At 37.8% G+C, this 19,600-nt stretch overlaps 1 protein-coding gene across 1 annotated transcript in view; it reads right to left on the bottom strand.

Moving 5' to 3' along the window:
• Positions 1 to 19,600, bottom strand: part of GABRR3 (gamma-aminobutyric acid type A receptor subunit rho3) — a 72,813-nt gene that overhangs the window by 37,710 nt on the left and 15,503 nt on the right. The window contains exon 2 of the mRNA XM_024759235.1: positions 2,238 to 2,364. Coding sequence (XP_024615003.1) covers positions 2,238 to 2,364 — 127 coding nt within the window. The remainder of the gene's footprint in view (positions 1 to 2,237; positions 2,365 to 19,600) is intronic.

Consider the following 19,600-nt stretch of genomic DNA (forward strand, 5'->3'; position numbering starts at 1 on the left):
ACACTTAATTCATTCACCCACTCCTCCTCTCCCCCATTTTGTCTTTAAAAAATAAAGGGAATGTTTGGATGAAAGATTTTTAAAATACTTCGATAAAAAAGGGAATCTTTGGGCAAAAAGTAAGATTATATTCTGAATGAAAAAGGTTAATAGCAAAGGATTTAAGGGCCTAATTGTAGGAAAACTGGCTCAAAATCATGTACAGAAATGTAAGCTAATATATAAAGATACACTTCCTAATTTTCAAAGAAAGATCAGGCCTTTCTTCCATGTTCATTCTATTAGTTCTCTTGCATCATGACAGAGTGAATTGTTCATTCATTACTTATTTAATTACCGATAATCAGATTGTGTGTAGGGCAAAGGACCTCACAGCATTTATTCATATACTAAGGTCTAAAGTATCCTGGGCTCTCTACTCTAGAAACTACCCTATACAGTAATTTCAGTATTTTTGTCAAAATGCCTTAAAATCTTCATGAGAGAATGCTGAGCGACAGCTCAGAAACAGGCTGGCTGAATTATTCTGTTCACTGGGGAAAATGCCTGACTTTCATCCTAAGTGGCTGCTTCTGAACTAGGGTCAATGTTGTACGCAATCCCTAGTGTCCTAGAGGATTTTTCTTTGAAGAACAAAAGAAGCAGATATAAATTTTAATGAATCATGTTGTAGCTTATCGCTGAAAGGGGTACCTCACTTAGGTTATAGAGAAGTGAAAACAAACATGCTTGGCCCCATGGAGTAGGAAGCCCGGGATTACCTCTTCATTTAAATAGATTCTAAAAATGAGACACCTAACATAAGAGAGAAATTCCTACCCCACCACAAAGAACAGATGTTCTCCTCTTGTCCCTTAAATGACACCTAAAAAATACACATGGTAGGTTTTTCTGCAGCAACTCTTCCACCGAGAGTGTGCTGGTGAGATTGATGAGTTCCTATGACCATCTCCCTTCTTATCTGCACATCCACCAAACAAACTGGACAAACTTCCTATTGTTTGAGTTGTAGATGATATTTTAAGCAGTCTCTATTTGTTTCAAAATTCGATAAAATATACTACTAAAATATACTAGAGGTTATAAGCAATCTGAAAAAACATACAGTTTGGTTGTATAGCCCCACATTTCCCAAATATTGCTTGCCCAATTGCCTTGAAGGAGACTCAAAGTGTTTAAACTGGGCAAGATTTCATAGCATCTCAGATCTGCGTGTGGGAGCAGAAGCCTGGAAGGGAAGTGTGGGAGGTGGTCCTTGATTTTTAAGAGCAGAGCAGGAATTAGGAATCTAGTGACCTCTCCTCCCCTCCCCCCATACCTCTTTTATTTTTGGTCATTAAACCTGAGGCTTCAGAAGGATTTATTAAATTTTTATGTTCTTTCCTGATGCTATAGTGAGTGCTTCATAAATATCCAAGATGTGAGGGCAATCTGGCTGAAACAAAAGTTACCTCACTGATTGCTAAGGTTGGCTGGGTGATATCACTCACCTTTATTCCTCAATTTCTCCTACTGGGTCTTTTTGGGAGTCTTGTGCTTGGTGAAAAGGAAAGACTTTCCCTACAACAGGAGGTCATTTCTTGGTTATTAAAGGGTGGTAGGGTGACTAATCGTTCTAGTTTGTCTGCGACTGAGGGGGTTCCTGGGACTTCTAGTGCTAAAGACCATGGAACCCCAGGCAAATCAGGATGAACTGGTCATTCTAGTAGAGAGCTATGCCGCTTCACTAGCAGGTCCAAACATACTCTGATTATTGATAAGATAATAATGATGATGTATTGACATTCAGGATGATATTTCAAAATGGAAAATGAATTTTAAAAAACAACAAATGGCTTTAATGTCTTTCAGTACTGTCTCATGGATATACAGAACTATACACTCTGCAAGTACTTGACATTAGAAATTTGTGCTTAGACCGATTTCTACTCAAAAAATTTTGAAGGCACATTAAACTCATGTTGTTATTTATAATAAATGCATTACTCATTGGAGAAATACAATCCTTGAAAGAAGATTCATACATGAGCCCTTTAACTGTTTTCTCCAAAAATAAGCAAGCAAATGCCAGCAGAAACCCCAGATTCTGCTCTTTCTATGCTCATTAGAGGTGATTTATTTTGATGGGTGAATGCTATCTCTAGAGACAATCACTGCCACAAATACGTGCTACCATTAAAGATACAGTTCTGAGGCAGGTGGTGAGAGAAACTGGGACTACACTATGGATATCTTACCGGGTGGGCTTCACTGAAGAGAAGCAGCGCCGGTGGGGCTTCTTGATTTCACCAGCAGCACAAGCATTTGACATCAGTGTGATCCAGATGCAGGTGAAGAAGACCAACTGGGAAGCCGGGATCACCTCTGCCGAAAGAAAGGAATGTGGATGGATGCAACCAACGCTGTTACCAATATTGCTTCTTCACGTGTCTTTTAAAAAGTAATTAGAGGGGCTTCCCTGGTGGCGCAGGGGTTGAGGGTCTGCCTGCCGATGCAAGGGACACGGGTTCAAGCCCTGGTCTGGGAGGATCCCACATGCCGCGGGGCAACTAGGCCCGTGAGCCACAACTACTGAGCCTGCGCGTCTGGAGCCTGTGCTCTGCAACAAGAGAGGCCACGATAGTGAGAGGCCCGCGCACCGCAATGAAGAGTGGCCCCCGCTTGCCACAACTAGAGAAAGCCCTCGCACAGAAACAAAGACCCAACACAGCAAAAATAAATTAATTAATTAATAAACTCCTACCCCCAACATCTTCTAAAAAAAAAAAAGAATTGAGATCATGTAAATCAGACATCAGCAATCAAATTCTAGTCAGAAAAGGGTGGGAAGAGCAAATGTGAGATGAGGTGGCAGGAGTGAGTCACTGAAAAAAAAAAAAAAGTAATTAGAGTGCCAGGTAAAAAGGTATCAAGGAAAAAAGAGAGACATTGTTTTCAATGCTGTGTCTTTTGTTTTAGTAGGTTAAATGGATTGACATCATTTACAGGCAAACATCTGTCTCGATCACCAGCAATTTAAGAAAAACAAAGCAGATTTTTTCATTTTGTTTCCATCCTTTAGTCCCTCTTTCCAGGGAAGGTTCTTAGTGGGATGCTTGATCCCCTACTCAATAAACTCCCAGCTGCAGTCCTCCACAGACAAAGAAGTGAGATTAGGCATTAAGTCCCCTTAATCCAACACAATATTATTTGAATATATTTAATGACTCAGCAAAATAATATGCTTAATGAGAATAAAGGTGATTAGTTTAATTTTAGTTATAGTTTTAAAGATCCTTTCCTTTATCTCATGACTGTTTTTTTTAATCCAGAAAGGAATCTTTCCCTCTCAAATGCATACAGATTGCCAGAATACAAACAAACTTAAATTATTATTTTATCAAATAAATAATCATATTTTAGATGATGGTTTATTCCATTGATATAAAAAGTAGTTCAATTTAAGGTTTAATGTGGTGAGCAGCCAGATAAATAAAAAAAGAAATTAGTCTTGGGCAGTGGGTAAGGAATTAAATTATGGCCACATCGGCTCCTAAAGCTACTTTGCACACATCGAGTAGAAATGTTCCCTCCATGTATGCAAAGTACCAGTGAATGGGCAGGTTAGGGAAATTCAGTTTCTCCAACTGAAAAAGCACAGGGTGAGCAATCCAGCGACAACTGACCTGTTTACTAGGACTTAAGAAGAATGCTGTTTTCTTCCCAGGGATAGACTGTGAAGGAATTCTTCAATTTCCTCGAATTGATTTGTCTCCTTGACATCTCATATCCTGTGTTATTGCTTGATGGTGTTAATTTATTTTGATTTGGGTTATCTCTTCTCTTGGCCCATGCATCTCCTATGTTTCTTTGGCATGTCTTTCCTCTTTAAAATATGTGTCTAATATAAAATATTACAAATATACAGAATGATGTAATAAATACCTCTCTCTTGATCCCCTAGTTAGTGTTTATCATTGTATACAGTTATACTATTATGTATATTATGTACAGATTTTTTGCATATTTCAGAAAGCTTAATAAAAATGGTGTTAAATTATACTTTTACCTCTGCAACATACTTTTCTTCTCCACATTATGCTTAGATTTACTGTGTTGATAGTTGCAGTCCTAGTTAATTTTTGAGTGCCATATAGTATCTCACCGTGTAGATAACTAACATTTCATTTATTCTTTTGCTGATGGGCATTATTTCTTATTTTTCAAGGATAAACAATCTATTATAAGCAAACCTGCAGTGAATTTTTGTCAATATTTTCTTGTTCTCATACATAACAGTTTCTCTAGGGTAAGTACCTAGGAGTAAAACTTCTAGGCTGAACAATTTTCACATCTTCAAATTTATAGGAGACTACCATAACGCTCCTAAACATGACTGTACCAATTTACAGCCCCATTAGAAGCGAATGAGAGCCCTCATTTCTTAAAATCTTTTTTTTTTTTTTTTTTTTTTCTGTACGCGGGCCTCTCACTGCCGTGGCCTCTCCCGCTGCGGAGCACAGGCCCCGGACGCGCAGGCCCAGCGGCCATGGCTCACGGGCCCAGCCGCCCCGCGGCACGTGGGATCCTCCCGGACCTGGGCACGAACCCGCGCCCCCCGCATCGGCAGGCGGACTCCCAACCACTGCACCACCAGGGAAGCCCTTAAAATCTTTTTTTAAACATTAATATTATCAGGCTTTTCAATGTTACCCAATCCAATCAATGTTGTAGTTTTAAGTTTAATGTCCCTAATGGCTACAGAAATTTGAGCATTTTTTTTTTTCATGTCTTTCTGGGCCAGTAAGCTTTCCTCTTCTGCAAAGAACCAGTCAATAGAAGAAATGTGCGGAAAGTTGCTGGTCTTAAGCTACTTCTGGAGGATGCCACCATGGTCAAAGTTTGTCTTCTACCCTAGTGATCTCATGAGATCCAGGGCCCTGACACTTGATCCGAGCGCTCTCTGCTACCTGGGCCTGTTCTCTTCATTAAGTACCAGGATCTACACCAACATTTCCCAAAGTAGTTCTTGACTACACTGGAGATGTTTTGTGAAAAAACGTTCTGTGCCAAGTGAGTCTGGGAAACACTATACAAAAAAAATTTTTTTGTGTGTCTGTTTACCAATAAAATGTGTTTGTTGACACTTGAATTTCATAGAGTTTTCATGTATCATGAAATCTTCTTCTCTTTTCTCCCCCAATTAAACACTGTAAAAACCATTTGGTGGGATGGATACAGCCCACGGGGCATAATTTGCCAACTGTGAGTCCCCAGTCTAGGTTGTGGATTCACAGTTCACATCACACGGTTCAGTGAAAATGCTCTCCTCCTTCAGCAATGGGGAGGTTGTGAGTTCAGTGGTCTAGCTTCAGTGCTTATCTTACTAGATCTGCTGGAAACAGCGACACACCTGAGCTCTCCCTCTTGAAATATTTTCTTCACCTGCCCTCTGGGATACTGGACTTACCTGTTTTCCTCTTACCTCTTCCTCATCCCTGCTCGGTTCTATTATCTTATCTCCCTTCCTCTAACAGCTTCCACAGTACTCGAATGGCCCTATGCTCAGCGCTTCAGTACTTTAGTACTCATCTTTCCTACCAACTCACTCATTTTGTGATCTCAGCCAGTCTCAAGGCTTTAAGAACTGTACATACACTCCCAAATTATATAATCCGTCCAGGCTTTTCTCGCAGAATTCCATCTCATATTCCTATGGTCTCAATATTTGTGTCCCCCAAATACAAATGCTGAAATCTTAACCCTCAAAGGTGATGGTTTTAGTAGGTGGAGGCTTTGGGAGGTGATTAGGATGAAGCCCTCAAAAATGGGATGAATGGTCTCATAAAAGAGGCTCCAGAAAGATCTCTCACCCCTTCCACCATGTGAGGATAAAACAAGAAGTCTGCAACCTGGAACACAGCCCTCATCTGACCAAACTGGCACCCTGATCTTGGACATGAACTATGAGAAATAAATTTCTGTTGTTTATAAACTGCCCAGTGTGTGGTATAGTGTGATAGCAGCCCAAACAGACTAAGACACATATCCAACTGCCTGCTTACTTGGATGTCTGATAAGTATCTAAAGCTCAACATGTCAAAAAGTAAGTTTGTTAATATCACTCCCCCCAGCCCACCAATAGCCTTCTCTATCTCAACTGATAACAACACTGTCCGTTCTTGACTCCTGTCTCTGACATTCCTTGTCCAGTCCACCTTAAAAATACATCCAGGATCCAAGTGCTTCTCACCAGCATCTCAGCTACTACCCTGGCCTTTTAGTCATCATCATCTGTTGCTTGAATTATTGCAGTGGTGGCCTGTCTCCTTGCTTCTTCCCTTGCCTTGTTTCAGTTAATGCTCAACACAGCCACCAGCGATCCTTTAAAAATATAAGTCAGGTCAAGTAACTCCTCTCTTCAAAACTCTGCAATGGCTTCTCCTTTTCTTCAATTTGAAAAGTCTTTACAAAGGCTAGGAAAGCCTTACCTAATCTACAGTTCCCTCCTCTTCCTTGCCTTCTCCACTGTTCCCTTCCCCACCACTGGCTGTAGAAACACTGGCCTCTGTGGTTCCTGTAACACACCAAACACACTCCCAGAGCAGGGTCTTTGCACAGATTGTCACACTTGCCTGACCCACCCATCATATAGATTCTGACCCACCCAAGGATCTATATGACTAACTCCTTTAACAAATTTAAATCTTTGCTCAAATATCGTTTATTCCATGAAGCATACCCTAACCCCCCTTTAAAAAATGCAGTATGCCCCCTTTCCTTCAAACACCTGTTATCAATCTACCATACACTCCACTTAGCATGTTTTATACAATTTACTTATTATAGTTATTATTCATTCTCTGTCTAATCATGCTAGAATGTAAGCTTTACAGGAAGCATTCTTTGTCTGTTTTGTTCCCTGGGGTATCCTAAACACTTGTAACCATTTTTGACATTTAATCAGTGTTTAATAAATATTTGTTACATTAAAAGCATCAGAAAAAATCCTGTTTAGTTCTGCTGAATTGTGTGTTTCCCAAACTAGGTTGACCTCAGATCTCCATTAAAAAAAAAATCCACCAGACTTACTAATATTCCTCAAAAAAAGTGCGCCTCCACAGCACCCAGTTTGGGAAATTCTGATTTATCAGTTAATCTGTGCTTTACAAATCTTCTGTATCAAAATTCTATGTCCTAGCATCTCATAACTACTTTTTTCTTTTTAACATCTTTATTGGAGTATAATTGCTTTACAATGGTGTGTTAGTTTCTGCTTTATACCAAAGTGAACCAGCTATACATATACATATTTCCCTATCACTCTTCCCTCTTGCATCTCCCTCCCACTCTCTCTATCCCACCCCTCTAGTGGTCACAAAGCACCGAGCTGATCCCCCTGTGCTATGCGGCTGCTTCCCACTAGATATGGGTTTTACATTTGGTAGCGTATATATGTCCATGCCGCTCTCTCACTTTGTCCCAGCTTACTCTTCCCTCTCCCCATGTCCTCAAGTCCATTCTCTAGAAGGTCTGCGTCTTTATTCCTGTCCTGCACCTAGGCTCTTCATGACTTTTTTTTTTTTAGATTCCATATATGTCTGTTAACATAAGGTATTTGTTTTTCTCTTTCTGACTTACTTCATTCCATATGACAGACTCTAGGTCCATCCACCTAATGTCTTATATTATGTTGAGGTGAGTTCCCTCAATGCCTACTTTCTGGAGGGTTTTTATCATAAATGGGTGTTGAATTTGGTCAAAAGTTTTTCTGCATGTATTGAGATGATCATATGGTTTTTAATCTGCAATTTGTTAATATGGTATATCATATTGATTGATTTGCATATATTGAAGAATCCTTGCATTCCTGGGATAAACCCCATTTGATCATGGTGTATGATCCATTTAATGTGGTGTTCAATTCTGTTTGCTAGTATTTTGTTGAGGATTTTTGTATCTATGTTCATCAGTGATATTGGCCTGTAGTTTTCTTTCTTTGTGACATCTTTGTCTATGGTTTGGTGGTGCTGAATTCTCTTAGCTTTTGCTTGTCTGTAGAGGTTTTAATTTCTCCATCAAATCTGAATGAGATCCTTGCTGTGTAAAGTAATCTTGGTTGTAGTATTTTCCCTTTCATCACTTTAAATATGTCCTGTCACTCCCTTCTGGCTTGCAGATTTTCTGCTGAAAGATCAGCTGTTAACCTTATGGGGATTCCCTTGTATGTTATTTGTTGCTTTTCCCTTGTTGCTTTTAATATTTTTTCTTTGTATCTAATTCTTGATAGTTTGATTAATATGTGTCTTGTTGTGTTTCTCCTTGGATTTATCCTGTATGGGACTCTCTGCATTTCCTGGACTTGATTAACAATTTCCCTTCCCATATTAGGGAAGTTTTCTACTATTATCTCTTCAAATATTTTCTTAGTCCCTTTGTTTTTCTCTTCCTCTTCTGGGAGCCCTACAATTCAAAGGTTGGTATGTTTAATGTTGTCCCAGAGGAATCTGAGACTGTCCTCAATTCTTTTCATTCTTTTTTCTTTATTCTGCTCTGTAGTAGCTGTTTACACTATTTTATCTTCCAGATTACTTCTCTGTTCTTCTGCCTCTCTTATTCTGCTATTAATTCCTTCTAGAGAATTTTTAATTTCATTTATTGTGTTGTTCATCATTGTTTGTTTTCTGTTTAGCTATTCTAAGTCCTTGTAAAACATTTCTTGTATTTTCTCCATTGTATTTCCAAGATTTTGGATCATCTTGACTATCATTACTCTGAGTTCTTTTTCAGGTAGACTGCCTATTTCCTCTTCATTTGTTAGGTCTGGTGGGTTTTTATCTTGCTCCTTCATCTGCTGTGTTTTTTTCTGTCTTCTCATTTTGCTTAACTTACTTTGTTTGGGGTCTCCTTTTCTCAGGTTGCAGGCTCATAGGGCCCGTTGTTTTTGGTGTCTGCCCCCAGTGGCTAAGGTTGGTTCAGTGTGTTGTGTAGGCTTCCTGGTGGAGGGGACTAGTGCCTGTGTTCTGGTGGATGAGGTTGTATCTTGTCTTTCTGGTGGGCAGGTCCACATCTGGTGGTGTGTTCTGGGGTGTCTGTGGCCTTATTGTGATTTTAGGCAGCCTCTCTGCTAATGGGTGGGGTTGTGTTCCTGTCTTGCTAGTTGTTTGGCATAGGGTGTCCAGCACTGTAGCTTGCTGGTCGTTGAATGGAGCTGGGTCTTGGCGTTGAGATGGAGATCTCTGGGAGAGCTTTCGCTGTTTGATATTACGTGGAGCTGGGAGGTCTCTTGTGGACCAGTGTCCTGAACTTGGCTCTCCCACCTCAAAGGCACAGGCCTGATGCCTGGCTAGAACACCAAGACCCTGACATCCACATGGCTCAGAATAAAAGGGAGAAAAAAAGAAAGAAAAAAATAAAAAAATAAAATAAAATTATTAAAATAAAAAAATAATTATTGAAAATTAAAAAACATTTTAAGTAATAAAAAAAATAGAAAGAAAGAAAGAAGGGAGCAAACACACCAAAAAAACAAATGCACCAATGATAACAAGCGCTAAAATCTATACTAAAACAAACAAACAAACAAAAAACGGACAGACAGGACCCTAGGGCAAATGGTAAAAGCAAAGCTATACAGACAAAATCACACACAGAAGCATACACATAGACACTCAGTAAAAGAGAAAAAAGGAAAAAATATGTATATATTGTTGTTCCCAAAGTCCACCGCCTCATTTTGGGATGACTCGTTGTCTATTCATGTATTCCACAGATACAGGGTACATCAAGTTGATTGTGGAGCTTTAATCCGCTTCTCCTGAGGCTGCTGGGAGAGATTTCCCTTTCTCTTCTTTGTTTGCACAGCTCCCGGGGTGCAGCTTTGGATTTGGCCCCACCTGTGGGTGTAGTTTCCCGAGGGCATCTTTTCTTCGCTCAGACAGGAAGGGGTTAAAGGAGCAGCTGATTCGGGGGCTCTGGCTCACTCAGGCCGGGGGGGAGGGAGGGGCACGGAGTGCAGGGTGAGCCTGTGGCAGCAGAGGCCGGCATGACGTTGCAGCAGCCTGAGGCGTGCCGTGTGTTCTCCCGGGGAAGTTGTCCCTGGATCCCGGGACCCTGGCAGTGGCGGGCTGCACAGACTCACAGGAGAGGAGGCGTGGATAGTGACCTGTGCTCGCACACAGGCTTCGTGGTGGCGGCAGCAGCAGCAGCCATGGCGTCTCATGCCCGTCTCTGGGGTCCGCGCTGATAGCCGCGGCTCACGCCCATCTCTGGAGCCCGTTTAGGTGGCGCTCTTAATCCCCTCTCCTCGGGCACCAAGAGACTAGAAGAAGTCTCTTGCCTCTTAGGCAATTCCAGATGTTTTCCCGGACTCCCTCGCGGCTAGCTGTGGCGCACTAACCCCTTCAGGCTGTGTTCACGCCGCCAACCCCAGTCCTCTCCCTGCGATCCGACCTCCGAAGCCCGAGCCTGCGGGAAACTCTCCGCTTTGCCCTCCACACCCCTGTTGCTGCGGTCTCCTCCGCAGCTCTGAAGACTCTGCGTCTTACTCTTCCACCGTCTTGAAGCTCCTCTCATGACTACTTTTGATGACTACTAAACTTTTAAGCTCATAATGAAATATTGATAGCTGATGAAGGGTAGGCAAGAGTAAGAGGGGATTTCTTGTAACAATACTTTGAGCTGAAGGAATGAAGCACTAAAGTAGAATTTCATCCACCTGTCAGGCAGGCAGTGGAGCTATTCTGGGGGACACATGTTTTTCACGAATGTCTGGCAGGTCACATGCGTCCTCACCATCACGTAATCATATCAGGGTGCCCTGTAGAAATGACACACTGTAGAAACACTGTAGAAAATGACAAATCCATCTGACCTCTTCATTGAATCTTCTTTGCTAGAACAACTATCCATATCAACATTGAGAGGAGTAAACGCAGTTTAAAATTTGTTAGTTATGAATTTTAAGTCTGCATAAAAATAAAAATAAGGCAATGGCCTAGGATACAAAGAGTTGGCTCACAGAAGGTCTTGGGGTTTCAATTCTATCACAGTAAGACATCTGTCTCTGTTGCTGAATCTGCTCCTTATCCCTTTAGTGCTTTCTTTGCAAACCCAGTAAGCTTCTTAAGAAAAGAGCAGAAAACCACATCTGTCAAAATTAGAAAGTGGTAACTACCAGGAAACAAAATAATCACAGGGTCACTGGAGGCTTTGTAAAGGTTGAAGCTCTCCCTCACGTAAATTGCCTCCTGTTCACTCTCCTTCCATTCTGATGACATCAGCCAGTTTCTATTCCTTTGGCAGGGAGCCAAAGGGAACACTTGGATAGCAGGGCTGTGTCCTCAATATTCATCTTGGGATATGCAGCTATTTTGCTTACAAAGAGAAAACACAAGGTAAGTGGAGGTCTTAATTATATTGGATCAAGAACATCTGACAACAACAATAACGAATTCCAAGCCTCCACAGATTTCCCACTGTGTCCGCCTGATGCCAAGTAGGCAAAATATCCTGAGTGGGAAATTGTAGAGTCATAGAATGTTGATATGCAAAGATCTTGGAGATCATTTAGATTACCTACATCCTTCTCTCTTTTGTATATGAGGAAACTAAGACTGGAGAGATTAAGCACACAATTCATTTGCTTTTTTTTTTTTAACATCTTTATTGAAGTATAATTTCTTCACATTGTTGTGTTAGTTGCTGCTGTATAACAAAGTGAATCAGCTATACGTATACATATAACCCCTTATGCCCTCCCTCTTGCGTCTCCCTGCCACCCTCCCTGTCCCACCCCTCCAGGTGGTCACAAAGCAGCAAGCTGATCTCCCTGTGCTATGTGGCTGCTTCCCACTAGCTATCCTTTGGTACATTGGAAATGCAATATAACATGGCCATGTCAAGAGCAGCCACTAGGAGGCATTTGTTATCCCTCCAAAAAACCTTGCTCTCACTCATAAATGGTGTTTTCTCTTCCGTTTCCCAGAATTACCAGAGCCCCGATAGAGCATCTTTCCAACCCACTGCCCTCTTTCATTCCCCTCCCACTTCATTCCTGAGTTACAGAATCAACAGTGATGGGAGCGGGGACTCCACGTTAGTGGAAAGTGGGTGACAGGAATGCAATCTTCATCATAGTGTAATAATACAATATAACCACGAGATGGCAGCACAGACTACACAATATTGTTTAAGCATTCTCTTATGAAATGAAAACCACAAACTAAATGATTAGCACTTATGATACTGCAGAATTAAATGAAAAGATTAATAATATAATACCAAGATTCAGGCAAAAAGAAACTCCCTTTTATTCAGGAAAACGCAATTATTTACCTTGCGTGAAGATTGAACACAGCATATTTTAAAGCATCTTTTATAGATATAAGATTAGCATTTCGTTTTATCTCTGGGAACGCTAGGCTATAGAGGTGAACACTGGAAAAAGAAACTTTCCAGAGAAAGACAAATATCATATGATATCACTTATATGTGGAATCTAAAAAGGTGATACAAATGAACTTATTTACAAAACAGAAACAGACTCACAGACATAGAAAACAGACCAAAGGGAAAGGCGGGGGGGCGCGTAACTTAGGAGTTTGGGATTAGCAGGTACAAACTACTATATATAAAATAGATAAACAACAAGGTCCTACCATATAGTAAAGGGAACTATCTTCAATATTTTGTAATAAACTATAATGGAAAAGAATATGAAAAAAAAAGCCTATATATAGGCTGAATCACTTTGCTGTACACCAGAAACTAACACAACATTGTAAATCAACTATACTTCAGTAAAAATGAGACTTTCCATCAAAATAAAGTGCGTGTCATGAGTAATGTATTGAAAGGACATGGGATAAGGAACTAGGAGACAGCTCTGGGATGGGATGTGGCACTTAACTGTATGATATTTAGAAAGCTTCTTAACCTCTCTGGGCTTCCGTTTCCTCTTCTGTATTCATTAAGCAGATGGATTTAGATGATTTTTGAAATCCCTGAGGAGGCAATCAAATATAGTGGTTAAGAATGTGATCTTTGGCAACAGATTTCCTAGGTGCAAATCCTAATTCTTGCACTTACTAGATGTGTGAACATTGGCAATGGCTGGATATTTTTCTCTGAGTCAGCTACTTCATATGTCAATTCGGGATGACATCACTAGGACCTATCTCTTAGGATTATAGTCAGAATTGATGGGATAATACCATGTGTTTAACACAATGTCTAGTACATTGAAAATACACAATTAACATAATTGTTAACTGCCAATCTTATTCATCTTTATTAATGTAGTCTTTGCATTTCCAACATCATGACTTTTATCAAAACTACCAGCATTCTCCTACTCTTCCAGTCTTGAAATTTTGAAGTCATCTTTGACCCACTACCTTTTCAAGGCTTGAATGTTTTTGGTTTATTTGTTTTTTTGCTTCAGAACTTCTTTTTTTTTTTTTTCTTTTTAGTTCCCTTGTCTTCCCAATGCCACTAGACTCTTTTGCCTCTAACATAAATAAATACCTCAATCAGCCTCCTTGCTGCAGGCTTTCTATTTTACTCTCTTCCGTATGCTTTTGCCAGATTTCTATTAGTGATACTTCTTTTTTCTAACTTTTCTCTGGTTAAAATGTTTTCATATTGCCTATAGGAGAAAGCCTATTCTGTTACATTGGCCTATGTTACTACACCTTTGCAAATACTGTCATCACTGTAGCTTTATTGTAAATAAATCTTAAAATCCTCCAACTTCATTCTTCTTATTCAAAGCTGTTTTAGTTATTCTAGTTCTTTTGTTCTTCTGTATAAGTCTTACAGTCAGTTTTCTACATCTACAAAATTCTGCTAGGATTTTGATTGGTATTGCATTAAATATGTAGGTCAATTTGGTGAGAATAGACATCTTACGTTGAATCTTCCAATCACAGAGCATGGTATGTCTCTACTTAGGTCTTTTATGACTTCTTTCAATAGTGTTTTATAGTTTTCAGCATCTAGATCTTGTACATATTTTATTAGATTTAGTGCCTAAGTATTTATATTTTTGGAGTTATTATAAATGGCACTGGTTTTTAAATTTTTGGCTTCCAATTATACATTGCTAGTATATAGAAATATAATTAATTTTTTCCTCAATTAAGAAATTGTGGGAAAATACATAAAATTAATCATTTTTCAGTGAACAGTTAGGTATGTATTAAGTACATTCAAATTATTGTGCAACCATCAATACCATTCATCTCCAGAACTCTCTCCTCTTTTGTTTTTAAGGCAATTTTTAAAGAGCTGTTAACGGTTCACAGCATTTAAGTTTCCTCCATATCTTTTCATGGCTTGATAGCTCATTTCCTTTTAGCACTGAATAATATTCCATTGTCTGGATGTACCACAGTTTATTTACCTACTGTAAAAGACATCTTGGTTGCTTCCCAGTTTTGGCAGTTATGAATAAAGCTGCTGTAAACATCTGTGTGTAGGTTTTTTTGTGGGCGCATAAGTTTTCAACTACACTGGGTAAATACCAAGGAGTGTAATTGCTGGATCATATGGTAAGAATCTGTTTAGTTTTGTAAGAGAACACCAAACTGTCTTCAAACGTGGCTGTACCATTTCATATTCCCACCAGCAATGAATGAGAGTTTCTGTTGCTCCACATCCTTGTCAGCATTTGGTATTGTCACTGTTCCAGATTTTGGCAATTCTAGTAGATGTGTAGTGGTGTCTCATTTTAATTTGCATTTCCCTGAAGACATATGATGTGGAGCATCTTTATATATGCTTATTTGCCATCTGTATAACTTCTTTGGTGAGGTGTCTGTTAAGGTCTTTGTCCCATTTTAAAATTGGGTTGTTTGTTTTCTTTTTTTATTTGTTTGTTTGTTTTCTTATTGTTGAGTTTTAAGAGTTCTTTGTATATTTTGGACAATAGTCTTACCAGATGTGTCTAGCAAATATTTTTTCCCATATTGTAGTTTGTATTATCATTCTCTTGACATTTTTTTTTCAATATTCAAATTTTTATTATGTGATTGATGAAAAATTAAAGAACACATTGCTTAGTGTTACCCATAATTTTTTTCACACACACTGTATTTTATTTTTACAAGAGATAAATAAACTGACACTAAGCATTGTAAATGGATGACCACAACAATAGCAACAATGATAACAATTACCAAACACGAAACACACTCATACTATTGACATTGTCTTTTGCAGAGCAGAACTTTTTAATTTTAATGAAGTCTAGCTTGTTCTGTTTTTTGTTTTTTTTCCATGGATTATGCCTTTGGTGTGGTATCTAAAATGGCATCTCCATAGCCAAGTCATCTAGGTTTTCTCCTTTGTTATTTCCTATGAGATTTATAGTTTTGCATTTTATATTTAGGTGTGTGATCCTTTTTGAGCTAATTTTTGTGAAGGGCGGAAGGTCTGCATTCTGCTCGTTTTGGATGGCATGTCCTATAAATATCTGTTAAGTCCATCTGGTCTAATGTGTCATTTAAGGCTGCTGTTTCTTTACTCACTTTCTGTCTGCATGATCAATCCATTGATGTAAGTGGGGTATTAAAGTCCTCTACCATTATTGTGTTACTGTCAATTTCTCTGTTAATATTTGCTTTTTATATTTAAGTGCTCTTATATTACGTGCATATATGTTTATTTATGTTATATCTTCTGCTTGGATCAACCCCTTTATCATTATATAAAGCAGTTCTTTCTCTTTTATTACAGACTTTGTTTTAAAGTCTATTTTGACTGATATGGGTATAGCTACCCCAGATTTTTTTGTTTGTTTTTTTCCATTTGCATGGGTTGCCTTTTTCCATTCCTTCACTTTCAGTCTATCTGTGTCTTTAGCTCTGAAGTGACTCTTCTGTAGGCAACATATAGATAGGTCTTGATTTTTTTTTAATCCAATTGGCTACTCTGTGTTTTTTGATTAGAGAATTTACTCCATTGACATTTAAAGTAATTATTGATCAGTATGTACTTATATCCATTTTGTTATTCATTTTCTGGTTGTTTTTATGGTTCTTCTCTATTCTTTTTTTCTTCTTCTAGTCCACTCCCTTGTGGCTTGATGATTTTCTTTAATGTTACGTTTAGGTTCCTTTCTTTTTATTTTTTGTGTATCTATTGTAGATTTTTAATTTATGGTTACCTTGATGTTCATATATACATATTGACCTATAACTATATCAACTTGTTTAAAATGATAGTCATTTAAGTTCAAACACATACAGGGATTCAGGGTCTTCCTACTCCACCATCTTGACTCTGTCTCTCAAGCCTGCTTTTTATTGTTATTTGTTAGCAGTTCTAAATGATACCAGTAATAGTATGGTCCTTCGTGAAAAAAATATTTTGTTAGTCTGTTTGAAACAACTGCTGCCATTACTGTTAAGTATTACTCATATGTATATAAATTTAAATTAGCATGTGTTATTAAAGAAGCATTAATAAAGAGTACATTCTGTTTAGAAGTTTATTCAGAGAACTTCCATTTAACAGTTGCTCTAGACGCATGGGAATTCAGCTATTTGTACTCATTTTAAGAATAAGCTTATATAGAGATACACCATGTTCTTAGATTGGAAGAATCAACATTGTGAAAATGACTCTACAACCCAAAGCAGTCTACAGGTTCAATGCAATCCCTATCAAACTACCACTGGCATTTCTCACAGAACTAGAACCAAAAATTTCACAATTTGTATGGAAACACAAAAGACCCAGAATAGCCAAAGCAATCTTGAGAAAGATAAACGTAGCTGGAGGAATCATGCTCCCTGACTTTAGACTATACTACAAAGCTCCAGTAAACAAGACAGTATGGTACTGGCACAAAAACAGAAAGATAGATCAATGGAACAGGACAGAAAGCCCAGAGATAAACCCATACACATATGGTCACCTTATCTTTGATAAAGGAGGCAGGAAGGTACAGTGGAGAAAAGACAGCCTCTTCAATAAGTGGTGCTAGGAAAACTGGACAGGTACATGTAAAAGTATGAGATTAGAACACTCCCTAACACCATACACAAAAATAAGCTCAAAATGGATTAAAGACCTAAATGTAAGGCCAGACACTATAAAACTCTTAGAAGACAACATAGGCAGAACATTCTATGACATAAATCACAGCAAGATCCTTTTTGACCCACCTCCTAGAGAAATGGAAGTAAAAACAAAAATAAACAAATGGGATCTAATGAAACTTCAAAGCTTTTGCACAGCAAAGGAAAAGCTTCTAAAAGTTTGAAATTACTCAGATTGAAGTTTTGTCTCCAATCCTATTGGCATTACATATTCTTATATTTAAATGTTAGATTAAAAATTAATAATGAGAACACATTGACTAAAAAGACAGGGAGAATTTAAGTTACTTTAATTATATCATTGTATGGGAATCACTTGAAAATTCTATCTGTGTTTAAAATTTACAAAAATGAAATAGCATGCTAATTGCAAGGTAGGATATTTTTGTTTGCAAAGTGTATGTTTTAGTTCTTCCATCAGCTATAGCAAAGATGTTGATGACTCTGATTATAGGTCTATTGAATATAAGTGTAAAAAAAAGATAAAAATTTGGAAGAGCATTGGCATATTTGTAGAAGTTGAGTCATAAGAACAGAAACTAATATTAATTATTTATTATGGTGAAAGAAATGTAAATGTATATTCTTTTAAACATATAAAAATGTGGTTAAAAACATTAATCTGTTGCTTTTTCATTTTTATGCTATAATATTTTATTTTTTACTGACATAATGTGAAATTAAAGAAAATTTTTATTGCTTGTATTCTTTTCTTACCATTGTTATTATTATTTTATTTTGTGATTATTACTGAGAGTACTTCTATCATATAGAGGAGGCATTGTTAAGAAATTTTCAACTCCATCTGTCAAATAAGCTTGTTATGCCACTGACCCTGACTACCTTACAAAACGGCAATTCTAATCTATTTCTAGGTGAAAACCTAGGAATAGAAAATGATTGCACATGTCCACTGAAAGACAAATTCATAGCTAGCTTACTTACAACCAAACCCTGGAAACAACTCAAAAGGCCATCAACAGGAGAATGGATAAACTGCGGTGTTTAAGAAAACAGTGGACTTCTATACAACAGAAAGTTGATTAAACTAATGGTACACAATGACATGGATGAATATAAAATATTATGTTGAGTAAAATAAGCCAGATGCAAGAGTACTTCCCATATTATTTCATTTATAAAAACAGGTAACAATGCTGTGATAAAAAAATCTACATTAATAAAACATTAATGTAGTATAAAAATAATAGCTTAATTTTGTTCTTGATAAACACTATTTTCTCCTGACTGTGTTTAGTTCATACTCTTGTTTTCTTTCAGGTGTAGCTAAAGAAAAAGTGAAAGACTGAATCTGTTTTCCATGAGCCTCTGCTTGGACAAATGGCTATAGGAATCCTTTTACAGAGCATCCTGTATCCATCTGCCTGCCTCCTGAGACATGTTCCTTAAAATTTCCTTATGATCATACTTTGTATACATTATTGTTTTAAACGATGAGCCAGTGAATGAGTTTATGACAGTTTAGCAAGGCTGCTACTATTCCTAATAACCACCAGTGACTGTGAGTTGAATATGTATGAAGTGACAGAGCATAGGGCTTGGCATATGGTAAGTGCTTAAATAAATAAATTCTTGATAAAGGAAAAATATAGTCCTAGTTGTTTTAAATACACTGATGTAAGATTTATACACAGTATTACCATTTTCCTCATATAGATATTCTTTTATTGTTTTTGGAGGTCTGACACAACTCTCTCTATGGTAGCAAATATGAACTTGGTGTTTGCTCTCTAAAAACAAATGTATTAATGAAGAAATTGTACATGACACCAATTTTTTCAAATTTCCAAAAGATAATTAGTTTGAGGAAACTGGCTACACACATCCATTCAGTTTATAAAAAGCTAACTGCAATTCTTTCCTAACAAATATTTCTCTTGCCTTCCTACAGTCCTGTATTTCAGCAGGTGTTTTATTTATATTGGCAAGTTCTCCATTTTTGTCTATATTAGAGTATAGTATAATCAATCCATTAAATATCATTAAGCTATTACAAAATGTCTGCTAGGTACATAATTTATATAATTGGAGTAAATGGCCTCTATGCAACATTTATAACAGGTCACTAAAGCAGAAGAGGAGCCAATGTTACAGAGATTTTTTCACATGAGATTGTCATTCTCAAACCTCAGTGAGCATGAGGCCACAGGTATTGGCAGACAATAGCCAATATTTAATAATAAATTAAATGGAGTATAATCTCTAAAAATATTGAATTACCAGTTTACCCCTGAAACGAATATAATAATGTAACAACTATACTTCAATAAAATAAATAAATATAATCCCTATAGGTTTTTCCCTTTCAGGTGATGTGTCTCATTTACTCCACAAAAATCACTATTTTCTGGTCTCTGTGCCAACCTGCAGATGGCATGAGCTAGATGTAAAAGTTGTTTTATGTACAAAGTTAAACTGTCATTGTCACAAATTAACAATATCTCAATTTTGCTCACCCCAAATACCATTCCGTAACAAAAGAGCTTAGCTGCTTT

This window comes from Neophocaena asiaeorientalis, unplaced genomic scaffold, assembly GCF_003031525.2.
Source record: "Neophocaena asiaeorientalis asiaeorientalis breed wild unplaced genomic scaffold, Neophocaena_asiaeorientalis_V1.1 scaffold197, whole genome shotgun sequence".
NCBI classification, from domain to species: domain Eukaryota; kingdom Metazoa; phylum Chordata; class Mammalia; order Artiodactyla; family Phocoenidae; genus Neophocaena; species Neophocaena asiaeorientalis.